The 23,628-nt window shown below is 44.2% G+C and overlaps 1 protein-coding gene across 1 annotated transcript in view; it reads right to left on the bottom strand.

Moving 5' to 3' along the window:
• Positions 1–23,628, bottom strand: part of DLEC1 (DLEC1 cilia and flagella associated protein) — a 535,808-nt gene that overhangs the window by 398,519 nt on the left and 113,661 nt on the right. The window contains exons 8-11 of the mRNA XM_069211058.1: positions 20,331–20,415; positions 19,778–19,865; positions 17,549–17,722; positions 8,184–8,320 (exon numbers count right to left, since the gene is read on the bottom strand). Of these exons, the coding sequence (XP_069067159.1) occupies positions 8,184–8,320; positions 17,549–17,722; positions 19,778–19,865; positions 20,331–20,415 (484 nt within the window). The remainder of the gene's footprint in view (positions 1–8,183; positions 8,321–17,548; positions 17,723–19,777; positions 19,866–20,330; positions 20,416–23,628) is intronic.

Raw genomic sequence — 23,628 nt, 5'->3', positions numbered from 1 at the left:
AGGCTTATCTAGGAGATGTGCAAAGCTCATGCAATACCACTGTAGTCACACAGTACTCGCACACATGAAAGAAAATACTCAGTGTTACAAAAATAAAGGTACTTTATTTTAGTGACACAAATGCCAAAAATACCATAGAGACTATACTCCCTTAGGAGGTAAGTAATACACCAATTATATACACTAGTATGCAGCAATAGCAATAAAAACAGTTAGAAAACAGTGCAATTAGTGAAAATCGCAATGGTTAGAAATGGGCCTAGGGGAAACACAAACCATATACTAAGAAAGTGGAATGCGAATGTCGGTTTCCCACCTAGGCGAGTGTGGTGTGTAGAGGGGCGCTTCGAGTATTAGAAAACACCAAAGGTAAGTAATACAACCCACCTCAGAGCCCAGGAAAGCAGGAGTAAATCACAGTAACTTTCCTAGAACACACAAGAACACGAGAAAGAAGATAATGCAAGAACCAGAAGATACTTCAAGACACAAAGGGTGGATTCCTGGACCTAAAGACCTGTGGAAGAATGGGACTAAGTCCAAGAAGCACAGAAGAGTCCAGGGAGGACAGGTGCCCCTACTAACCCGAATCAAGGTGCAAAAGAAGAACCACTGGTGAAGAACAACAGTCAGTACTGCACCCAAGAAGATGAATGCAGGTTCGTGGTTGGTGCAGATAATATCTCACACCGGATGGATGATTGCAGTCTGGTTTGCATCGCTGGATTCCACCAACAAGCCTTGGCACAGGCAAAGCTCATGGTTAGCGGAAAATGGCACTGCCCGGGACCAGGAGGGACCTGGTGGACTCTACCCAGAAGGAGGAGTCAGAGGGGGCTCTCAGCAACTCAGAGAGCCCACAGAATACCAGCCAGCACACACAGGAGTTCACCAGCACGGGGACAAAGGAGTTGCAAAAGGAGGCCCACGCAGCACAAAAACAAAGGATCCCACGCCGCCAGAGAACCACTCAGGAAGCTGTGCATCTCAGGAAGGAGTGCTGGGGGCCAGAGCTACATTGTGCACAAAGAATTTCATAGAAGGATGCCAACAAGCCTTGGCAACTGAAAAACACGTAGTGCACAGGAGTACTGCCTTGCGTGGGAAGGCAAGCTCTTACCTCCACCAAAGTTGGACAGTAGGACGTCAGGACCATCAGGACCACTTCAGTCCACCACCCGTGATGCAGGATCCATGCAACTCGTCAGGAGCGGGGACCCATGCAGATGGTCATTGTTGCGGAGAGGTGCCTGCTGAAGCAGGGGAGTGACTCCTTCACTCCAAGGGAGATTCGTTCATTCTTCTGGTGCAGACTGAAGACAGGCTGTCCTCTGAGGATGCACGACCGGGAAACAGTTGCATTTGCTGGCAAGAGCTGGAGATACAATGTTGCAGAAGTCGTCTTTGCTTCATTGTTGCAGTTTGTGGAGTTCCTGGAGGGTCCAGATGCAGTTTCTTCAGTGAGAAAGTGAAGTAAAGGATGCATAGGATTCCTGCTGGAGTCTTGCAATCTGAATCTGAAGAACCTCCCAAAGGAGAGACCCTAAATAGCCCTGAAAGGGGGATTGGTCAGCTAAACAGGTAAGCACCTATCAGGGGAACGGCTCTGACACCACCTGCTGGCACTGGCCATTCAGATGCTCCCAGAGTTCGCTGCCAACTTGGAATCCAAGATGGCAAAACCCAGGGACCCTCTGGAGGAGCTCTGAGCAGCAGACCTGGGTTGGTGGTCCAGTTTCGTGCCAGAGCAGGGACTGGGGGTACTTGAACCGGTGTAGACTGGATTATGTAAGGAGGACACCAAATGTGCCCTTCAAAGCATTTCCAGTGGCCTGGGGAAGGAAGATACCCCTTCCAAACCTATTTCCAAAGGGAGAGGGTGTAACATCCCTCTCCCAAAGGAAATCCTTTGTTCTGCCTTCCTGGGCTTGAGCTTCTCAAGCAACAGGAGGGCAGAAACCTGTCTGAGAGGTGGCAGCAGCTGGGACTGCCTGGAAAACCTCAGAAGGCTGGAATGGCAATAGTGGGGGTCCTCCAAGGAGCCCCCAGAGTGCATGAAATCATACAACCAATGCTTGTAAAAGCCTTGGGGTATGATTCCAACATGTTTGATACCAAACATACCTATGTTCTGAGTTACCATTATGTAGCTGAGAATAGGTAATGACCTATTTCCAGTACACGTATAAAATGGCATCCTCACACTCCTGAAGTCTGGGAAAATGGTCCTGGAGGTCGTGGGGGCACCTCTGCTAGTGCAGGGGTGCCCTCACACACAGGTACTCTGCACCCTGCCCTCAGGGCTGGAGGGCCTGCTATAGGGGTGACTTATAAGTGACCTGGTGCAGTGTAACTGGCAGTGAAAGGGTGCATGCACCTTTTCACGCAGGCTGCAATGGCAGTTCTGCAGAAGCTTTTGCATGGACTCCCTATGGGTGGCAAAAGAAATGCTGCAGCCCATAGGGATCTCCTGGAACCCCAATGCCCTGGGTACCTAACAACCATATACTAGGGACTTATAAGGGGGCACCAGTATGCCAATCTTGGGTGAAATACTGGGTTACCAGTATGCAACAACCATAATTTAAGGGAGAAAGCATAACTACTGGGGTCCTGATTAGCAGGATCCCAGTAGACACACTCAAACACACTGGCAAATAGGCCAAATGTGGGGGTAACCAAGCTAGAAAGAGGCTACTTTCCTACAAGGTTAGCATCCACAATAATGATTTACAAGCTTTTATACAACCACGTTTACATGAATGACTCAAAAAGTGAATCAAGAAGTCATTAGCTCATAGTACCTATGCTTATGCCAACTTATGTACAATATCACAAATTCAAGTCAAGGTACTTTGGCCGACGATATTTCGATCCCCTAGACAAGTATCAGGATCATCCTAAGCCTTCGTTAAGCTTGAGTTAAAAGGGTTACAGAGTGCTTGTAACCAAAACGGCAAAGATAAATCTGACTCACGTCTCATATGAGTGACAAGGCAATCAATGGAGATCTGAATCTCTAATCAAGCGCCAATGCCACAAAGTAGTAGTAGAGTGGAGTAGTGTCACAGTGTAATAGAGTGTCAGAGAGTGGAGTGGCAGAGTGTCGTAGAGTGGAAAGGCATAAGTAAGAGTGAACTGGAGTAGAGTGAAGTAAAGTAACGTGAACTAGCATAGAGAAAGTTGGGTAGAGTGTTGTTGAGCATAGTACATTGTTGTATAGTGGAGTGGCATAGAGGGTTGTGCAGTGGCGTTGAACAGAGTATCGTAGATTGAAGTGGCATAGAGTGGTGTGGAGTGGCATACAGTGGAGTAAAGTGGAATGGAGTGGCGCATAGGGAGTTGTGTAGGGAGTTACAGAGTGGAGAAAGTGTTAGAGTTTAATGGAATAGAGTGTGAGAGTCTAGTATCATGGAGTGTAATGTCAGAGTGAAGTGTCATAGAGTGGAGTTGGGTGGTCTAGAGTGAAGAGGCATAGAGTACAGTGGTGCAAAGAAGATTGGTGTAGAGTGTGGTGGTATAGAGTGCGTTGGTTTTGGGTAAAGTGGTGTAGAGTGCATTGACGAAGACTGCACTGGTTTAGCGTACAGTGCAGTAGCGTAGAGTGGTGAAGAGTAGAGGGGAGCAGAGTGGAGTGGCACAGCATAGATTGCAGTGGTTCAGAGTGCTGTGTCATAGAGTGATGCGGTGCATGGTAGAGTGGAGTGGTGCAAGGTAGAGTAGACTGGTGTAGAGTGCTGTGGTGGAGTGCAGTGGTGGAGTGCAGTGATGCAGAGTAGAGTGGCATATAGTACATTGGTGTAGAGTGCAGTAGAGTGGCATATAGTTGAGCGGTGCAGAGTAGAGTGCCGTGGTGCAGAGTAGAGAGGAGTATAGTTCAGTGGCAGAATGCAGTGTTGCAGAGTGTCATAAAGAGCAGTGGTGTAGAGTAGAGTGGCATAGGATGCATTGGTGTAGAGTGCAGTGATGTAGAGTGATGCAGAGTAGAGAAGAGCGGCTTAGAGTACAGTGGTGCAGAGTAGATTAGAGTTGCATAGAGTGCCGTGGCATAGAGTAGATTGCTGCAGAGTACAGTATAGTGGTGAAGAGTAGATTGTTGCAGAGTGGAGCATAGTGATGTAGAGTGCAGTAGCATAGAGCAGTGCAGAGCAGATTGGAGTGGTGCAGGGTACATTGGAGTGGTGCAGGGTAGATTAGACTGGCATAGCATAGAGTGGAGTTGCGTAGATTGCAGTGGCATAGAGGAGATGATTTCAAAGTATAGTGAAGTGCCTACAGTGGAGTGGTGTAGAGTAGAGTAGATTAGAGTGCAGTGGTGCAGAAAAGAGTGCAGTGGGACAGAGTACAGTGGCAATGAATGCAGTGGTGCAGAGTAGAGTGCGTGGAGTTCAGTGGCAGAGCGCAATGTTGCAGATTAGAGGGTCACAGAGTACAGTGGTGTATTGTAGAGTGGCATAGAGTCCAGTCGCCTAGAGTGCTGTGGTGCAGAGTACACTGGCATTGAAAGCAGTGGTATAGAGTGCTGTGGTGCAGAGTAGATTGGCATAGAGTGCAGTGGCATAGAGTGCATTGGTTTGGAGTAAAGTGGTGAAGAGTGCAGGGGTGTAGTGTGCAATGGTTAGAGTAGAATAGCATAGATTGCAGTGGCATAGTGTATAGTACTGCAGAGTAGAGTGGTGTAGAGTAGAGTGGTACAGCATAGATTGCAGTGACGTAGAGTAGCACAGAGTGGAGAAAAGTGGTGTAGGGTGCAGTGGCATAGGGTAGATTGTTTCAGAGTACAGTGAAGAAAAGATAGAGACAAGATAATATACTTCAATATGCTGAAGTATGTAACGATAACAACAACATAAATAATAACGCTAGGCATAACGTTCCAAAATGAAATATGGCTTCTCCCTGTTAGCCAGCCTATAATCAAGCCCTTTATTACCTAGATAACAAAACATTAAACATAAGTGTTAGAAAAATATACCCTTCTAATAGCTAAATTGTTGTGTGAAAAGGTAAAATCTGGGCCCAATCTCGACTTCGCTGTTTCACCAACTGGTGTGATCTTAGACAAATACAAATATTGTGTTTCACAGAGTCTCCTTTCTAGCCTGCCGGCATCAGGGTGAGTGGGACTCTGTTTCCACTTTAGATCTTCCTCATTGTCTAGCAGCTTCTCTTGAAGTCGTCCTGTAGCTCTCCTCTTCAAGGCGGCAGGTGATGCAGACAGTAATCATCCAAAACTCTTTTCTCCTCCTCGTGCCCTTTGTTCTTATGAGCACCCTTAATGCCCACAGCTGTGAACAGGACAAACAAAAGAGCAGAGGGCGCAGGGGGCATCCGGACTCACCTTCATTCTGTTACCATCAGATTGGGTGATGGTCAGTACAGGGCTATTATAAGTAGCACTTTTGTGCGCTAATGGCCCTCTGAATAATAGATGTAAAATGGGAAATTATTTTGTCCCCTTGTCCCCCCACCTTCGTTCCCCGTGTCCCCCACCCTCCAAAATCTGGGGGGGATACACCCCCCGCGTCCCCTACACTTCCTACGCTCATGACCACAGGGCGAGAACCACTGTTCTACAATACTCCAGGCATTGAGGTTACTTGACTGACACTACATGAACACTCCACAAGACTCTATGGTGTAACATATAGGAAGTATTCTAGATCCAGGCACTCTTCCAAATCACCACACCAGACCAAGGCAGATGCCTTGGTAACCTCCAGCCACCGGATGCTTGAGGAGAGAGAGATGTGGGAAATAATGGTTATTGCTGGTTCATTAATCATTCTGATGGCAACCTCAGTCGACAAATCACCATAGTCAGCAAGACATGGTACAGAAAGTTTGCATTATCAATGTGCTGCAATAATGAGGCTTGCATTGAATTTATAATAAAAAGAATTAAAAAATGAAAACAAAATACAGTCACCCTTAAGGGATGTGGAAAGAAATTAAATCCACTGTTTTCAATCAAGGGCCAAAGTGACAAACTTCAGGTGAAAAAACACCTGACTAGTTTGGTTTCAAGAGTTTCCAGAATAAGAGGTAGTTTCTGACTGCTTAATGTTGTAGTTAAAGGTGTTCAAGGTGTTCCATAGTTTACAGACTCAGGGCCTGATTCAGAGTATGGCGGAGAGGTTTACTTCGTCACAAACGTGATGGATATCCCGTCTACCATATTACAATTCCATTATAGCCTATACAAATTGTAATACAGCGGACAGGATATCCCTCCTCAAAATTCTAAGTCAGGCCCTGGGTCTCCTAAGGATCTGCCTTAATGTTTCAGCAACTGAAGCAGGATTGGAAGACCTGGTGTATATATGCTGGATGGAGGTTCCTAGGTGGGGTGTAACAGTGTAACAGTTTTGAAGGTATGATATGGTTTTTCTTCAGTAGACCACTTGCATAATGCAGAAGTCTTGAATTTGATTCTGGAATGTGGTACACTAAAATATGGGAAACAATGCAAAGACTCTCCAGTCACCTATGTAGGACTTCATATGTGTAGGGCAATTGATTTTCACCTCAATAGAGAAGGAATTTAGAAAGAACACATTCTACAAGGCATTAGATTTCTTTCTATGATGGTTTGACTGTCATCCATAAGTTGAACAATATCATGATGCTTTTGAACTTGTTAAAGTCTATCAGAATGAGATGAGAGCCAAAGTACACCACATTGTAATACTCTAAATACAGTGTGCTAAAGCATTTTGTAAGATTCATTTGGTAAGAATCTATAGTAGTGACAGGTGTTTATAGACATTCTTAACCACATTACTAATTCAAGTGGTATGTTAGATATCAAAGTCAAAAAGTATACCCCTGTTTTGATAGCTGGTGGGGGCAATGACAAATGGAGGTGTAAAAGAGTCTGGTGTTCCTAGGATAAGTATTTCTACTTTTGCTCATTTAAAAGAACAAAAGCTTTCTCTCACCAATTGTGGTTAAGGCAGTTAGTGATTTTCGATTGGCTTTTGGGTCCATTTCTATGCAATTGTAAATTTGGATTTTGTCGGCGTACACTTGGAAGTGAGTTTGATACTGCTCTAGCAATTGGGAAATTGGACACATGTAGCAACTGGAAATAATCAGAGAACTGGATGTCAGCTGCTGAATAATGCACAGTGATCAATTAGAGGCTGAATCTGTGGATCTATAGTAAAATTGATAATTGCAAAGAAAGTACTCATCCAGTGAAGGACATTGCTGTTAAAATCAGAACAATATTTTAGTGTAGGCAGCAATATGTTATGATGTACAGAGTTGTGTGGCAAAGTGGGGTCAAGGAGGAGCAGGGCAGATTGTTGGCCTTCATCATGCATTAAGATGAAAAGTTCTCCTTTGATAATGGGGAGGAGGGATTAATTTCCTCTATGTGTGGGAACCTTCACCATCTAGATATAGGAAGGACGGTTTGACTCTACCTGGACCAGACTGTGCATTTCCAGTCTTATGGTGCTCAAGGTATTCGTTTTGTCCTTTACAGGAGAGCACAGGAGATAAAGCCATGTGCGGCTATTGAGAGTGGATAGGTCCTTCAGAAAACTTTGACTGTTTTCTTGCTTGAAAGCTTACAGTGGCCCCAGGTGGTCCACAATAGGTGGACCAGAGGTACGGCGATCTCCTTTTCAGAATGGAGAGAGGTGTTCATGCAGAGGGCTGTAGAAGACAAAACAGGTGACTTTTCAAACTTTAATCACAATTACAGATTCCAGGTGTGCGACATGTCTTCATTTGGGTACTAGCTTTGTGTCAGTGGTTCACATTTGGTGTCTCCTGGTCAACATCTGATGGTATTGCTTTGTGTATATCATTTTTTTAAGAAGTGTGAAGCAGGCAGAGTGTGCAAATACAATTACTAATCTAGCATGAAATTAAAGCCATTCTTTAAGAGGGGTGACTATTTCTAACTTTACTTGATCCTCATGACAGGAGGGTGCTAGGTATGTAACAAAATGTAATATAATTGTGTCACAATTTCAATTTCACCTTGAGAAAGACATCAGCAGAATCTATGTGAAATTATTATGTATGTGCCAAGATTTCATGGACAGCGTGATATATGTTTGATCAACACAGAATATTCATAGATGTTACAGCAAATTAGCTCTTGGAACAACACATCACTCATCTTCACAAAACACAGGATTTGCTTAAGTCACAAAACATCTACTCACTCGGAAATTCGGTGGTGGCCATACTTTTTTCGGCATTATGCAAAACCTTCCACGGCTGAGTCCTTCATTTGTACATAGAAATTCTAACATCTTTATGCCCCCGGCTAAACAGGCGCCACAGTCAAAGGTGCGGGGTACTGCAATGAATTGAAAATGTGTGTGAAAGACAAGAAAAATACATATCCTATCTGCTTTATATACCATTATTCCCTTTAGATAGACCATGGTAGACAGACATCCTTGCAACAAGACAGCATGAAAGCCATATAGTTGATAAAACAATGCTCCCCGCAATAGTACAACTATGCACAAATATGCATACGTTAACAAATACCTCAAAAAAGCAAATGATTCACTACACACTTACAAGCAAACCACAGCACCAAAAAACTTACCAGGCTTCTGGATGTGTCTTATTAATGCAACCCATGCCTCCGTCAATCCAGCACTCAGAAGAACACAGAACACACCAGGGAGCTGATCCACACAACACCAGAGCCTTATAGTTTGACCAGATAAGAGCACAAACAGTCAGGCAAAAGACAGGTATCCTCCCCTGGCACGTTCACTCATACCCAATGTTACGACAACTTTCTAAACTAAATGGAATAAACAGAAAGTATTAGACAAAAATATAGTAATAATCTGTGTGGACCTCAGGATCCAAGGGAGATTATTTTTCATGATTACGCTACAGTATAGCGAGTCCTGATGTCAAGGGGAATACTGGAAATGTTTCTTATTAGTTTAGAGTCTCAGTTGTTATGCACCTTATACACATTTTAGTTATCAGGACACAAGATCTTCACCCACCGAAGTGACATCCTTTATCAGAGGGTCTGCTCATTGCTCCGACAAAATGCCTAGCGTTGGCTAGGTGGGTACCATCTTGACTACACAGCTCACTGTACCATAGTGCATTCAGTATCTATGCTGGGAGCATGTACAATGGGCCTTTAATATTTTCCTCTTGCCTCCTTCATGGTAGTAGAATATTTTTAATCAATGGTCAAACTATCGGTCGCATCACAGTAATCACTCTGTTATTGGTGGTGGTATTGGTATCATATTGTTATGTTCATTTAAAAAGTATCTCATACACGCCAATAGTGTACTTCAAACTATACACCAGAATGCTGAACTCCATTTCTTGAACTTCTAGTTAAGTTAGGATCTTATTTTATGTGTGGGGATCATGTTTACTGCTCTTCCACATATAGTAAAAGTTCTTAATAAAAAAGGTGTATGTACCTTGTGTTTCATGCATATGTGTTTGTGTAATACTGAACAGCTGATTTACTTTATGGATATTTTAGGCCAAGCTGTGATGGGCTTTGAGCTTCCAATGTCACAGTCGTTAGCTTTCCTTAAAGTGTAGACTGCAATTATTAGGTGTTTGGGGTGCTTGTAATATTTGTCAGAGAGGGGTCATCTGTTTCAATCAGTGCTGCTATGCTTGTCACACTCTGCCTCTGTTAATTGTGCACCTGTATGTTGCTCTTCCTGAAGCCTTCAAATGCAATCAAGCCTTCCCCTGTGATATCTTCTGAGTCTGACATATTATGCTTCTTGAGTGGTCTCCTATTCCACAAAGTGTTGCTAGGCTCCTTACCTGCCATGGTGCATGCGGTCATCACCATTCCTCGGTCCATGGTGTGATTTGTTGACTTGCAGTCCTTGAGAACTTGTGCGTTCACTGCTTTATTTCAACAGTTTGTCAGTATTTTTTCTGTGACTCATGTTAACCCTGATGCCACTCGGTAACTTATGAGTGTGTGGGTGTGCATTCTGCATCACAGGGCTCACCCTTTATCGCAATATTTTGCAGTACATTTATGTCTGTAAACATTAAGGTACAAAAGTGACTGCGTGGAACATTGTCCGTGATGTGATAGGAAAGGCAGGGGTGGATCTTCGGGGGAGTGTTTGGGATGTGAAACCCCCCAAATAAATTACTTCTTGGCTTGGTAGATGGGTCCTGTGAGACATGAATAGGATCTGCTATGTCTGTGTCTGTGTTCTACTGTGTGTGCAAAGAATTAAAGGCAAAACTGTATCCTTTGATGTAACGAGGGGGGAGAGAAAGACAAAAACAGACTTCTGGTGGCCGAATTTCGAAATTGGAGAAACAAGGCTTCCCTGCCAGTCCAAACTGTGTGAGCCTAGGCAAAATTTCATTTCACAGAACACCTTTTCTTTATTATCACATATGAAAGCACTTTTAAAATCTAGAGTTCAAGATGTGCATGTACAAACACCTCTTACGTTTGATTTACCAGACTATAATTTTGCTCCATCTATAATAAGAATCTCGGTCTCTTTCAGAGTTTACATGACTTCTGTCTTGCCTCTTAGTTCACTAATGGCATAGTCGTTGGGGATGAACCATTAATGTTTCTAAGTTCACGTTTTAAAACTCATTTGTAATAAATGTCTGTCTATGTACTGATATAATTGATGTACTAAGTTGAAATGCCTCTGCATATTCAAGAAATACACTTTTTTAAATGTTGCGGAGCATGTAACATATTTTTACATTACATTTGGTGCATGATATAAATACCAAATGTTTTTATGGCTTGGCTCGTGCATGGATCTTTGGCTCAGCTCACCCTAAAATTTGCTGGCATGCTGACCTCTTTTTGTAACTCAGGCTTAGTAAATGGGGCTGTCAGTCATTTAGTAAAATGATTTTCATAATGAGAAGACTGGAAACATTGAGACTTGGTCACATGCTCTAATTTGACAACTCTACCATCAAGGCTTCTTGTAGCAGCGACAAAGAAGAGCGTGTGCAGTGAAAAAACATTTAAAATAAATAATCCCAGGGCACGGACTGAAGGCAAATGTGTTATATGTGACCATAGTCATGAGCTCTCTGGGATAACGACCAGGCCAAGGTAGAATGGCCCGGGGTGCAGCTTTTGGAGGTGTGTGCCCGCTAAATGAAATTCTTTGGCCGTGCTCATCGGGGGAGGGATGCAGGGACTTTTTGGCCTGGCGGTATCCCTGGGGGACCTCACCACCATGCCTATGGGGTTACTACCACTCTGCCCCTTCTCTATTTTCTTACTTTTGTTTTGGGACTCAGCTAAGTCTGAGTCTCAAAATGGCTGCCCTGACTTCATGGTTGAAGTGTTGGCAGCCAATCAGATATCAGCATGGAATTGTTGGATCCGTGGAGGATCCACGTTCCTAGATATCTATATTTTGTTCTTTGAATATTTTGAAAACTACTGAATGGCTTTACACCAAATAAAAAAAGAGATCTTTCTGAACCAAGATCTATCTTTCTGTAAAATTTGGTGTAATTCTGCTAAGCGGTTCGGGCTGCAGTCGTGCTCAAACTCTCTATAGGAAATTGCATAGGGAAAATGCATTTTGACCCCCCTCCTTTTTCTTGGCCCCCACTTGATGGATCACTGCAAACGTTTCAAGACAGCAGCTGAATTAAATAGTGTACAGGTTTTGAAAATTTTGTGAAGATTCATCAAATGGCGCCAAAGTTACTGGCAAAACAAAAAATGCATTGTCTATGGGAATTAGGTCCTAAGTATAACTACCTACTGGCGACCACAGGTAGATACATATATATATATGCGGCATCATTTAATGCAGTTCTGATTGAGTGTAATTTACCTGCAAGCATTGAAAAAGGCAGTAGCTGAAACGTGTCTGCTGTTAAATAACACATGGGAATGCTCCTGTGAGTGCCTGCCCACAAGAGTTTGGCAAGTTCTTAAAGGTGGAATCGAGTGGATAAATAAACATATGAATATATATATATTATTATTTTATTTTTTTAATCTGTTTTTATTTTCCAAACAAAAAGATTACAGATCAACATAAAAATCAACACAGTGCAGGTTCAGCAGAGAAAGTTCACGGACATATAATGATACCCAAAGGGGCGCACACAGCATTGCATAGTCGGTGAAGACATCATCAGACCCCCCCATCCGGTCCTCAATCCCAGGAATCAGCCCCACAACTTAATGAGACCAGACCGTTAATAACATAAACAAGTCAAGATAGATCAACTCCATATTTGATCGTCACAAGTACTAACAGGAAGAGTGTGTTTCCCCATCCCCCACCACCATGTTACTACTCACAGAGCAGATGTCCTCCTCATCAGTGAACCGTTCTAGAAGCGCACTCCAAGCAGCCACATCAGCAAGCGCCTTCTCATCGCTATGTGTCATGCGCATCTGCTGCTCCTCCGCCGCCGCCACCCACTCCAGTAGATCAGGCAACCAGTCAGAGACCGCAGGGGTCTGCACGCTCATACAGCCAATCGCTACTCTACGCTTGGCTAGTACTAAAGCCAACTGTACCATCCTGTAGACAATCCCTCTACCCCGCCGCCTGCGCACCACACCCAGGAGACACGACAATGGAGTGACCTCCAATTTAAGCTCAGTGACCTCAGTGATCGCCGCTGTCACCTCCTGCCAGAAAACATGTACAACTCTACAGGACCATGCCATATGTAGAAAAGAAGCAACAAAGCTCACCACATCGAGTACAACTGGCCCCTCTACCTGGGTCTATTTTATTTAGTTTCCTAGGAGTGATGTATATCCTGTGCACAAAGTTGAAATGCAGCAATTTAAACCTATGATTACATGAGACCGTTCGAACCAATGATAATGCCGCATCCCAGTCAGCACCCTCAATAGGTAGCCCCAAATCAGCTTCCCACGCCGTACATCCTGCGCTAATCACGGCTGGTTGATCCTCCTGTAATGCCCTGTAAAATCGAGCAATCAAGTGCGTATCCTCGCCCCAATTACGAAGACCGTTCAAAATCGAGGAGGCCCTGGGAGCTAGCGGGAAATAATCCCAAATCTCGCGGATTACACTCTAAAGTTCTGCATATTGCAGAAACTGGCCAGGGCCCACCTCAAACAAATCCTGAGCCTTAGAAAATGAGAGAAATTCACCATTAGGGTACATATCACCGACCACCTCACAACCACCCAATCGCCAGGCCTCCATCGACATTGTCCTTGCCATATCCCGAAACGGAGACAGATCCCATATTCTTAATTCCCTATCAAAGGGAGCACGTCGGAACACCCGCTTCACCACCTGCTCCCAAATCCCGGCAGTAGTCCTCACCACATAAGGCGCAGCGGGGTCTGATCTGCCCCCAGACATGAGAATGTGCGCCAGAGATCTCCCATTGCACACACCAGCATACAATCTCTTTTCCCAATCAAATCAAATCAACCTCTTACAACCATTTCACTGCACATTGTAGCTGCGCTGCATAATAATAATGTCTGATGTTGGGAATCGCCAGCTCCCCCGCCATCTAGGTCATTCTGCAGCACAGACAGCGCCACCCTGCTTCGCCTGCCCGCCCATACTAGGGAGATCAACAGGCTATCCAAGCGTCGGAAAAGCCGAGGAGGCAGCGGATACAAGGAGTTCTGTACCAGATAAAGGCACCTGGGTAAAAACACCATCTTCGCTACTGATGCCCGACCCATAACAGAGAGGGGCAACTTATTCCAAAAAGCAACCGAGCGCTCCAGGCCTGCCACTACCCGCTCAGTATTATGAGTGGTATACACATCCACAGAGTTAGCGTCCCAAATACCCAGGTACTGAAAACACTCCACCTCCCAGCGCAAACCGACTTCAGGGAGCCCGACCAGAGGAACCCCAACAAGAGACCCAAGAAGGAACAGAAATTATTTTTTCATATTTATCTTGAGACCAGAAACAGCCCTGAATACCACCATCCTCTGCAACAACTCCGGCACTGACAAGCGAGGATTCCGCACATAAACCAATGCATCCTCAGCATATATAGAAATTACGTGTACGGTTCGACCCCCCAGGATCCCTCACTGCACCATCTCTTCCCGGAGCCAAAACGCCAAGGGCTCAACTGCCAGGGCAAACAGGAGAGGCTAGAGCGGGCACCCCTGTCGTGTACCCCTGCCAATCTCCAAGACAGCCGAGGTCTCTCCCCCCACACGCACACGCGCTGTCGGGGCAGTGTACCATAGTTGAACCCATGCGCAAAAGCCGGAGCCAAGGCCCATGCCCCGCAACACCTCCAATAAACAGTCCCACTCCACTGTGTCAAACGCTTTCTCCAGGTCGAGAGACACCAGTGCCAATTCCAACTCCTCTCCCTTAGTCTCATGCAGAACATGCGCAAAGCGGCGCAGATTAAGGGACGTACTGCAACCCGGCATAAACCCACATTGGTCTTCATGCACCAGCCCCTGAATCATTCCTCTAAGTCGAGTGGCCAGGATCTTACAGAGTATCTTAACATCACAGATCTACATGGTTAGTGGCCGATACGAAGAGGGATCCACAGCATCCCCTCCCCCCCCGGCTTGAGCAATAAACACACTATACCTTGTTGCATGATTTCTGGTAACCTACTGCACCTCCGTGCCTCCTCAAATACTTCCAACAGTCGTTCCCCAAGTGTGGAGGAAAAAGCCTGATACAGCTCCACAGGAAAACCGTCCCCGCCAGGGGACTTGGATCTTGCCAAAGCCTTCACTGCCTCTCCTACCTCCTCTGCAATGATCAGGAGGTCAAGTGCATCCCTACTCACCGGGTCCAGCCAAGGCAATCACAACCGCCGCAGAAACCACTCCGCATCCCCCGCCGACGACTCAGTGCCAGCTCTAGATACCTTTTGAAAGTAAGACACCAATTCCTGTAGAATGTCACCACGCTCGATTAGAAGCACTCCCTCGGTATCCCTTATGCCCAGTATTGGCGGAGCCTCCACCTCCCGCTTCAGGATCCACGCTAAGAGTTTGCCTATGTTGTCGCCTTCTCAATGCAAACACTGCCTACTGTATATCCTCTCAGAGTAGTTCTGCTCAGTGTGTCCCAACAAGTGTTCACCTCCTTGTACAACCTAAGCTCCGTCTAGCGGTGCTCAAGTCAGGAGGCTGCCGCTGTACCTCCCCCAGTTTCACCTCTAGGGCCGTAAGATCCCGCTCCATTTGTCTGCGCACCCCACCTACCATGCTTATACACTCTCCCCGAATGACTGCCTTCATAGCCTCCCATTCCAAGCAGTGGGACGCAGTCGTGTTCCAGTTTATGTTCAGATACTGTTTAATGCATCACCCACTCGTTCACGACATCCCTGATCAGTCAGCAAATCCGAGGGCATACGCCAACCTCGAGCCGAACGTGGGGCTGTCTCTCCCCACTGCAACTCGAGCTGAACCGGCATGTGATCTGACAAAAATTGACCCAGATGAATACCCCTCCAGAACCTGCGAGATGTCAAGAACTCCCAACAAAAACCTGTCCAATCGAGAGTGTGTATCATGTGTCCTAGAATGACAGATATATTCCCTACCGTCAGGGTGTCGTTCCCGCCAACCGTCCCAGAGACCCAAGTGCACCCTAACATCTCTAAGGGACTGTACCATTAATGGTTTGGTTCCCCGCCTTGGTGGGCAGCGATCCAATTCCCTATTGATCAAAAAGTTATAGTCCCCCGCCCAACCCAAGGGCTTATCCATGCTGTCCCCCAAAATCTCAGGTATTCTGGAGTAGAAGGAGGGATCATCTGTATTGGGCGCATATACATTAATGATCACAATGGGTAGACCATCCAGCATGCCCTCCACCAAGACATAGCAACCCTCAACATCTACCTCGCTGTACACATGGGTAAAGGGGACCCCAGGGGCCACCAAAACAGATACCCCCGTGCATATGAAGAAAATGAGTATGAAAACATCTGCCCGCCACTTCTTGGCCAGTTTAAGCGCTTCCTCGTCCATCATATGAGTCTCCTGTGGACAAGCAATATGTATCTTATGCCTACGAAGGAACAAGTGCACCCTATAACGTTTCGTATAACTTTTCAGGCCCCGAACATTCCGAGACAGCATATTAATGAGGCGACCCATAGCAATGGTAGTGGATGCCCCCACCCAACGGACACAACCCGCTGCATGCTACCCCCCACCAAGATAAAACAGAAAAAGACAGCCTGCACACCCCGCTCCAACACCCACACTGTAGAGTAAAATGTAAACATAAACATGCGCCCCCACTAAACCCCAACCCATCCCAGAAATACAGTAAAACAACCAGAACAAACCATACTGTAAGACCAACCCGTAGATGCTGCCAGGACCACAGCCTAAGCCCCACCCTACCACAATAAATGGCCTACCACAACTGTGGAGTGACCTCCCCCCCCCGGCATCAAACACCAAACACTCAGCACCCCCCTGAACCTAAGACCCGAGCACCCGTAGCCCCATGGGTCAGCCCCTCCCAGTCCTGCATCCCCTCCTCAGAACCAAGGAGAAACAACACACAAAGGAATTACCAGTCAGGTCATCTCTGCATCCCCGCCCGCCTCCAAGTTCTGCTCCGAAGCTGTGCACTCATCCGGGTTAGCAGACACCACCGCCACTGTGCCATCCCGCTGTATCTCCACCCTGTGGCAGGACTCTGCAAGGCGCCTAGAACCATGTGATCTCCAATCCGGTCCTCCAGAGCCAAAGGCCTGCCGGGAGGCGCCTCCAAGCCCCTCCGGTCTACTGGGGGCCACCTTACCCCACATCTCCAGCCTCCTCAGGACGGTCAAAAAAATTAGCCTTGCCACCTGACAAGACCTTCAAACGTGCCGGATACAGGAGCATGTATCTGATGCCCATGGCTCTGAGTTTCGCCTTGACCTCCATAAATCCTTTACCAGAGTTCTGCACCTTATTGGTGTAATCGGGATAGATTGAGATCTTGCAGTTCTCGTACAACGCCTTATCCGACTCCCATGCAGCACGCAGAACACAGTCCTGGTCCTTGTAATTAACCAAGCGTGCAATGATGGCCCTGGACGGGCACCAGGCCGCGGTGGCGCAACGAGGGCACGATGGGCACGCTCCACCACAAAGACTCTAGATAGCCCAGCCGGCTATGGGGGGCCTCAGGATCACGGCAGGATTCACCAGGGACGGGATCGCGCTAGAAGTGCGTCCCGTTGGCCATGTTCCTTAGCCACACCCCCTATATATATATTTTTTATTATATGTGCTACATATTATATATATACAAATTGTATTAGATACCAGAAAAAAAAAAAATATATATATATATATATATATATATATATATATATATATATATATATATATAAAAATGTGTGTGTGTGCGTGTGGATACTGTACATTCATTGATCTGATTCAACCTAAACTAGCACCCACCTTGGCGGCACTAAAATAATGAAATAATGGACACTGCCATGTAGTGGATGGCTAATCAAAGTAAGACATGTAAATGTGTGTCTGAATTCTAAATTCCATGCTAGCAATCATTGTGTTACTAAAGATAACTGATCAAAATGTACTCACAGAGCAATATAGGAGGAGGTCTCCTGGCTTCGATTGGCACCAGAAGAGGATAAGGAGATTGTGTCTCCACCAAAATGAAATCTTCAAAATCAGCTAGAGAGTCGGGGACAAATCTCACACTGTAGTGGCAGCTCATTCCAGGCGCTACAATTCCTCCTTCACCTGGAAACTTTCCTGGATATCGAAAATGTTAAGTTAGGAACATTATAATTGAAACTAACATTGTGCATTTTTCTATCTCCATATCATGCTACACATATTCCAGTGGAAACACTGAAAAATCAAGATAAAGTGAACATTTCAAAGTAGAAAAGTAGAAATATATTTTTGTTTCAAAATTATGAAAGTAAAAATTAAACATATACAAAATGATTCGTGAGAAACATGCCTTATCTTGACAAGAGTAGCAATTTCATTACCTCTGCCCATGGTAGCAATTCCAATGGTAGTATGTTCTGCTAATGTACAAATCAATTTATCAACTTATTTGACCTACAACATTGCTCCTAATCATTGGAAAACACATTAAGAACGAATTTCGTTTGGATTTTGCCAATTTACTATAATTTCTTATTCAGCCTATTTAAAAATAAGATACATTTGGAAACTGTTAAAGAAAAAATACTAAGAACCAATTTTTTGAGTTCATCAAACCGAGCTGCAAGATGGGATGGGTGTTCCCTATTTTAAAGGGGACTGGAGGTCCATTTAAATCAATCAATGGCATTTTTTGGCAGCCTTAAACATTGCATTTATGGTTTCTTTTTTGGATGATTTTAAATGCTGCCTTAAGGGTAGAGGCATTTTCACTTAATTGTTTTCATTTCTGTCAAAAAGAATAGATACTTAGCAATTCTGAATGTACATTTTGATGAAAATGACAAGTGTGTGAGATTTATTTTCCAATTCGGTTATATAACATCCAATTACAAAACTCCTTTAGCTTTAAAATGAAGGTTTTCGTGTTTTCTCATGCCCCCTGTGCCCCTCCCCTAACCTTAACACCATTCCATCAGGTTGCTTGTGTTCTATTCAGGGAGGACCTGACTTGGCAGTTCGGGCTGGACTGTTCCCATTTGGAGCAGGGTCAAAACTGATTTCCATATGGCTAGGTCCAAACTGATGTGGGATGGTAAGCAAAAGAACAACGGGCTGGAGTGATACCCCAAGCTATTGCCAGTGATCAGACTTAATGCAAGCAGCCGGCCATCACCTTCTGTTAGTTGCATGACACTTGTTTTGTAGACACGTGCTGCAGAATAAATAATCAAATAATTGAAAATACCAATCAATGTATGCAAGTCGAGGATACAAGAGTGGGCCTCCACTATATCATCACCTCCAAATAACAGATACTCTGACAGGACTGTCTAATTACTAAAACTCCCTGTCTAACAGAGAATGACTAGAAGAGTGGGGGGCAGACACATGCCAGTTCACTGAAAAGGGTACATTTCCATTTGGGACTAAGGGGATCTGCCAGGTGTTAGTTCCATGGGGTGAACACAACATCATCATCACCACTAAAATCAATGACTAGATCCCCTCTTTGTTCCTGCCCAGACATCCAGACATCCTTGGCCACGTTCCCATTGTTGAAACCAATGTCATGAATTCGAGGTTCCTTCTGTACAATGCACTGACCATTGTGTCCTCGCAAAACCCTCATTTTTATCCCTGCAAACTATCATATCACTGGTCAATTCTCAAATGGACCACTTGATGGGACAATCAACTCTTGTTGTTGCCCTCTAAAGCTATTCTGGCGCACCTCCAGAAGGTGTAAAATGCAGAACTCAGTTTAAAAAATATCAGAACTTCACCACCACCAAATCCCTTAAATGGACCCACTGGTGACTAGAATCGGATTTCAATACCTCTCCATCCTCCAGAGATGACCATGTCATCAGCTTCTAATTATCTCGGTAATAAAACCTGCCCTCAAGTCTCTACAAGCAAAATAGTCTTTGGGACACAAATGGGAGGTCCTGAGTTAGGCCACAAGAGGAGGGAAAGGAAACATGCAGGAGGGTTGAAAGGAATGGTGGACAGCATGAAAGGCAAGTGTCCTGGGGTTAATTGCGTCTTTCAAAAGTTAACAATTACAACCAGAGGCAACTGTACTCCAAGTGTAAAGAGATTTTATCCAAGCTGCAACTCTGTCAAAGAATGACAATAGCCCAATGACTGCAGAGAGAATAGGCCTTTAAACAAATTTATTATACTCACCAAGTCCAATGGCAAAGTGGGGCGTAGAGGGAGGAATGATCCGGACATAACGACTAGCTGCTGTCAAGTTTCTCAACTCTACAGTCATCTTTAAGAGTAAAAATGTAAGTTAAATTCAACGTCATATTCCTTTTCACTTCCTTCACCAATGAATGACTAATCAACAGTAACATTCCCTATAAAATGTGCCTTTTATCAAGTAAAGGTAGAAACCCCATAAAATTGTGTGCCTCAAATCTACTGGGTTACCAAGCCCTGTTAATGTTTTCTTCCTCAGTATTAAAAAAACTACTGTATAGGAGGAAATTGAGCTAGCCTCCATGTTTAGTTTTTAGTCAGAGTGGGAATGTAGTCTGGTGATTAAAAGTATAATATTAAAATGACATGTAATCAGCAATTGAGTTTGAAAAGTATGGTTGATGTAACACATGTGATCAGCAAAATATCTATGGACTATTCACTTGAGGCAAAACCCAATAGAAACATCGTCATTGCTGTACACAGAAACAGCTACATTACAAATATATCAGTTTATGGCGTTGTGATGTTTTACCTCATAGATTTGACCAACTTCATATTCAGAGAAAAAAACAACAGGCGGGTTAGCAAGAAACACAGGTACTGGATTGCAGGAATCACTGAAAGTAAAGAAAGGGAAAAGGTCCTGAAGAAACTTACATTAAAGTTCAAATAAATGATAAACCAGAAATGTTCTTGAATAAAGAGTAGCCTGAAAAGTACCTGGTGTATGGTTCTCAGTGCAGTAATTTATTTGTCATCAACAATAAAGACCATCAATGAAGCTAGGATTTTTGCACTGCACTTGGTGCTTTCTCACAAGCAGAATCAGATCAAAGGTGCCCAGAACCAAACAAAGTGTTTGAGATCACATGCAGACAACCAGCTTGTTATACAAAGGTGTTTGTAGATCACAACACTGCAGAGTTAGATGTTCAACTTTTCTATTTTCATATGACATAATACATTGCCGTGTACCCTGGTGTTATTCTAAAAACAATAACAAATATTTTTAACAATCATAATGTCTAACACCTTTACTGTGGTACAAGAGTACGGACTAAAATAATGAACTCACTGTTCTATCACAGGTATATCTGATCGTCTAAAGTTATGCCATTACACAGAGGAGTTATCATGTACTCTAAGTAAGCATTATTAGTGCCAGCATATCATTTCACAGATTCTTTATTGCACTGTGAAAACAACTGCACTATCCCTGAACCAACCTAGTGGGACAGGTGAGTGTGTTTCTGTCTTCAAATAAAGATCTGAAGGCAGAGACTGGGTTAAGCGCTAGTGCAAGAGCCTTTGCAAGATCTTCTGTTAAGCTGTGAATTTAAAATGAAGGCGCTCATTCATCGCTAGTTGGGTTAGTCCCACAAAGCTGTTGGTGCTCAAATATTTATATGAAGAGAACAATTTTGTGTCTTTATTTAAATTATATAAGTCATTAGTAGTAGTCTGTGAATACTAAAGGCCTGGCCTATTGACGTGGGTAGCCCTCATGTACGTCTGGGAGCAAAACAATGGTCATTTAACATGGTTTGTCTCCAATGTAGATGTGTCATTTAGTTCAATTTCTGGATAGATACAAGATCGTATTGCCTTGCTTCTAATATTAGCAATCATACAGTGGGAAACCACTGAGTTAGATGCATGAATAGACTGCTGAACTGGTCAATGTTGGGTGAGAGTATAGCACTTGCAATGGTTGTCTCATATTGACATGGAGCACATCCTAAAGGATCATTAGGCCCATCACAGGTTCTTCTGGCCAATGAAGTATTTCAGTAATACAGAACACACTACTGCATTTTGGACCTCTTCTTCCTCCATTGTGGCTGGTTCATGAGGAAGGCAGGTTAAGGTTGCACTTGGCACAACTCCTATGATGTCCCAAGTGATATCCAGAGTATTGGCCATTCTCAGGTGATATTCTGGGAAATTTCAGACCAACGGTTGCAAGTATGCGGGTGAGAACCCTTAAGGTGGCAGTTTATGAAAGAAATTCAAAGGCATTCTAGCAGCTTCTACTGACGAACAATAATCAGGTAGCCTGAATTAATTTGCCATATTAGAGTAGGATGTCTCAAATCAATCCTTTCAGGGTATCTTAAAAATTCCAGAATGTGAGGTCCCCATAAGCTCAGAGCAGTACTGGGGTCTGTTTGTGGGCTTATCCCCTGCCTCTTTCTCATTAACTGAGATATAGATAACCGAGTATAGTCAGACGTCCAATAGTACTTCAGGACATGACATGTGGAAACTGACCTGTAATAGACTAATTCTGATCAGTGGGGCATATTCTTTGGAACCGTCGACTGTTGCTCTTCAAGGGGAATTGATCCCTCACTTCTTGGAGAAAGACAGTAACTGTTTGTATCTACAACAAGTGGGACTGTTTTGACCCACCTTATCAACTAATATGTCTGGTAGCCACACAGTTCATGCGTCTTGCAAGGATACTATTGCTCAGATTCTAGGAGTGGGAAGAAATGAATGCCTGGGAGTTGTTCAGGCAAGCTTCAAAAAGGACCTGGATACAATGAAGCAGAACCTGATGATTAATAAAGAAAAAAATATATCACTCTTAGGAATGCCACAAACCTTGCAGTCCGCAAGCAGACATCTGACTCTCTCAATAGGGCGATTGGGAGGAAAGCTTTTATAACTACAAAGTGGAAAGAGTGAGTTCCCATGTGGCCAGTAACAGGAGTTACCGGCCAGTCAGAACTATATGTTTTGTGGGGACACTGCAAATCTGTTGTATATCACCTGGAGATTTCACAGGTTGCAAGCAGGCAAAGTCTTCAGGACAAACACTGGCAACAAACATGGAAATCAGTAAAGTAAGTCAGATTTACTCAGGTTTTTCCCCAAAAGACCTGGTGCATTCCCAGAATTACCAGGTCCCCAAATAATGGTAATGCTGGAGCAAGGCAGTAACAGGTGTTGTTAAGGGCCACCAACAATGAGGGTCTTACTTGGGTAATAAAGCAAATGTTGGCTTCAGGAAAATCACAATCCTTTTGGGGTTGTCTTGGGCTATGTCTGGCACAGTCTCTTATTTTAAAACTGCATTTGAATGAGTTGCTAGGTCACCTGAGAGCACTCAAGATGTTTTAACACTGAGAGAATGTGGCATCTTGACCTTTCTGTTCGGACATGACATGGTTCTCTTGGCTCTGATACTTCTTATGCTGAGGACTACCTGCCAAACCCGAACAAAGCTGCACTGAGAAACAGCTGAAAATTAACATGGAGGAATCAAAGATTATGGTGATTATGATTAGGAGATTTCAAGCAACTTCACCTGGTCTGGATTGTCTGCAGCAAGTGTGGGAATTAGCATAATAGGTACCAACAATCTGAAAAAGCTTGGATGTTACAAAATCAGACAGCAGGCAGGCAATGTCCTTCAGAGATTGTTTAGCGGTGGTCTTTAAAAAATCCTTTTCTGCCTTTCTGTGTATAAAATATAGGCGGAGCGTACCGCCACTTCTGTAGGTAAGGTGTGGACATTTGGGTAACTTAGGTGCATTAAGAATGCCAGAAATTGAATTTTGCTCCCTTCTTGGTCACTACAAGATGAAGATTGAAATAGGTACTATTACAATTTTATGAGATAGCTATCAAGCTACCTTTATTTGGGAGGATGTGGGTGGAGGTGAAGAGAAGCTGGGTATTGTTAGCCTTTCTAAAGGAGGATGAAGATTCCTGACTTTATCTAAGACAGAGTTTCATATCAGGCTTAGAGGGTTGCATAAGTTATGCAAAAAAGGAAGAAAGGAACTCTGGGTAGTTTTTAAGTTTTAGGTGGAGAACAGTTC

This window comes from Pleurodeles waltl, chromosome 10, assembly GCF_031143425.1.
Source record: "Pleurodeles waltl isolate 20211129_DDA chromosome 10, aPleWal1.hap1.20221129, whole genome shotgun sequence".
NCBI classification, from domain to species: Eukaryota; Metazoa; Chordata; class Amphibia; order Caudata; family Salamandridae; genus Pleurodeles; species Pleurodeles waltl.
Note: the sequence above shows the minus strand (reverse complement) of the source record. Positions and strands in the feature narration are given on the sequence as shown.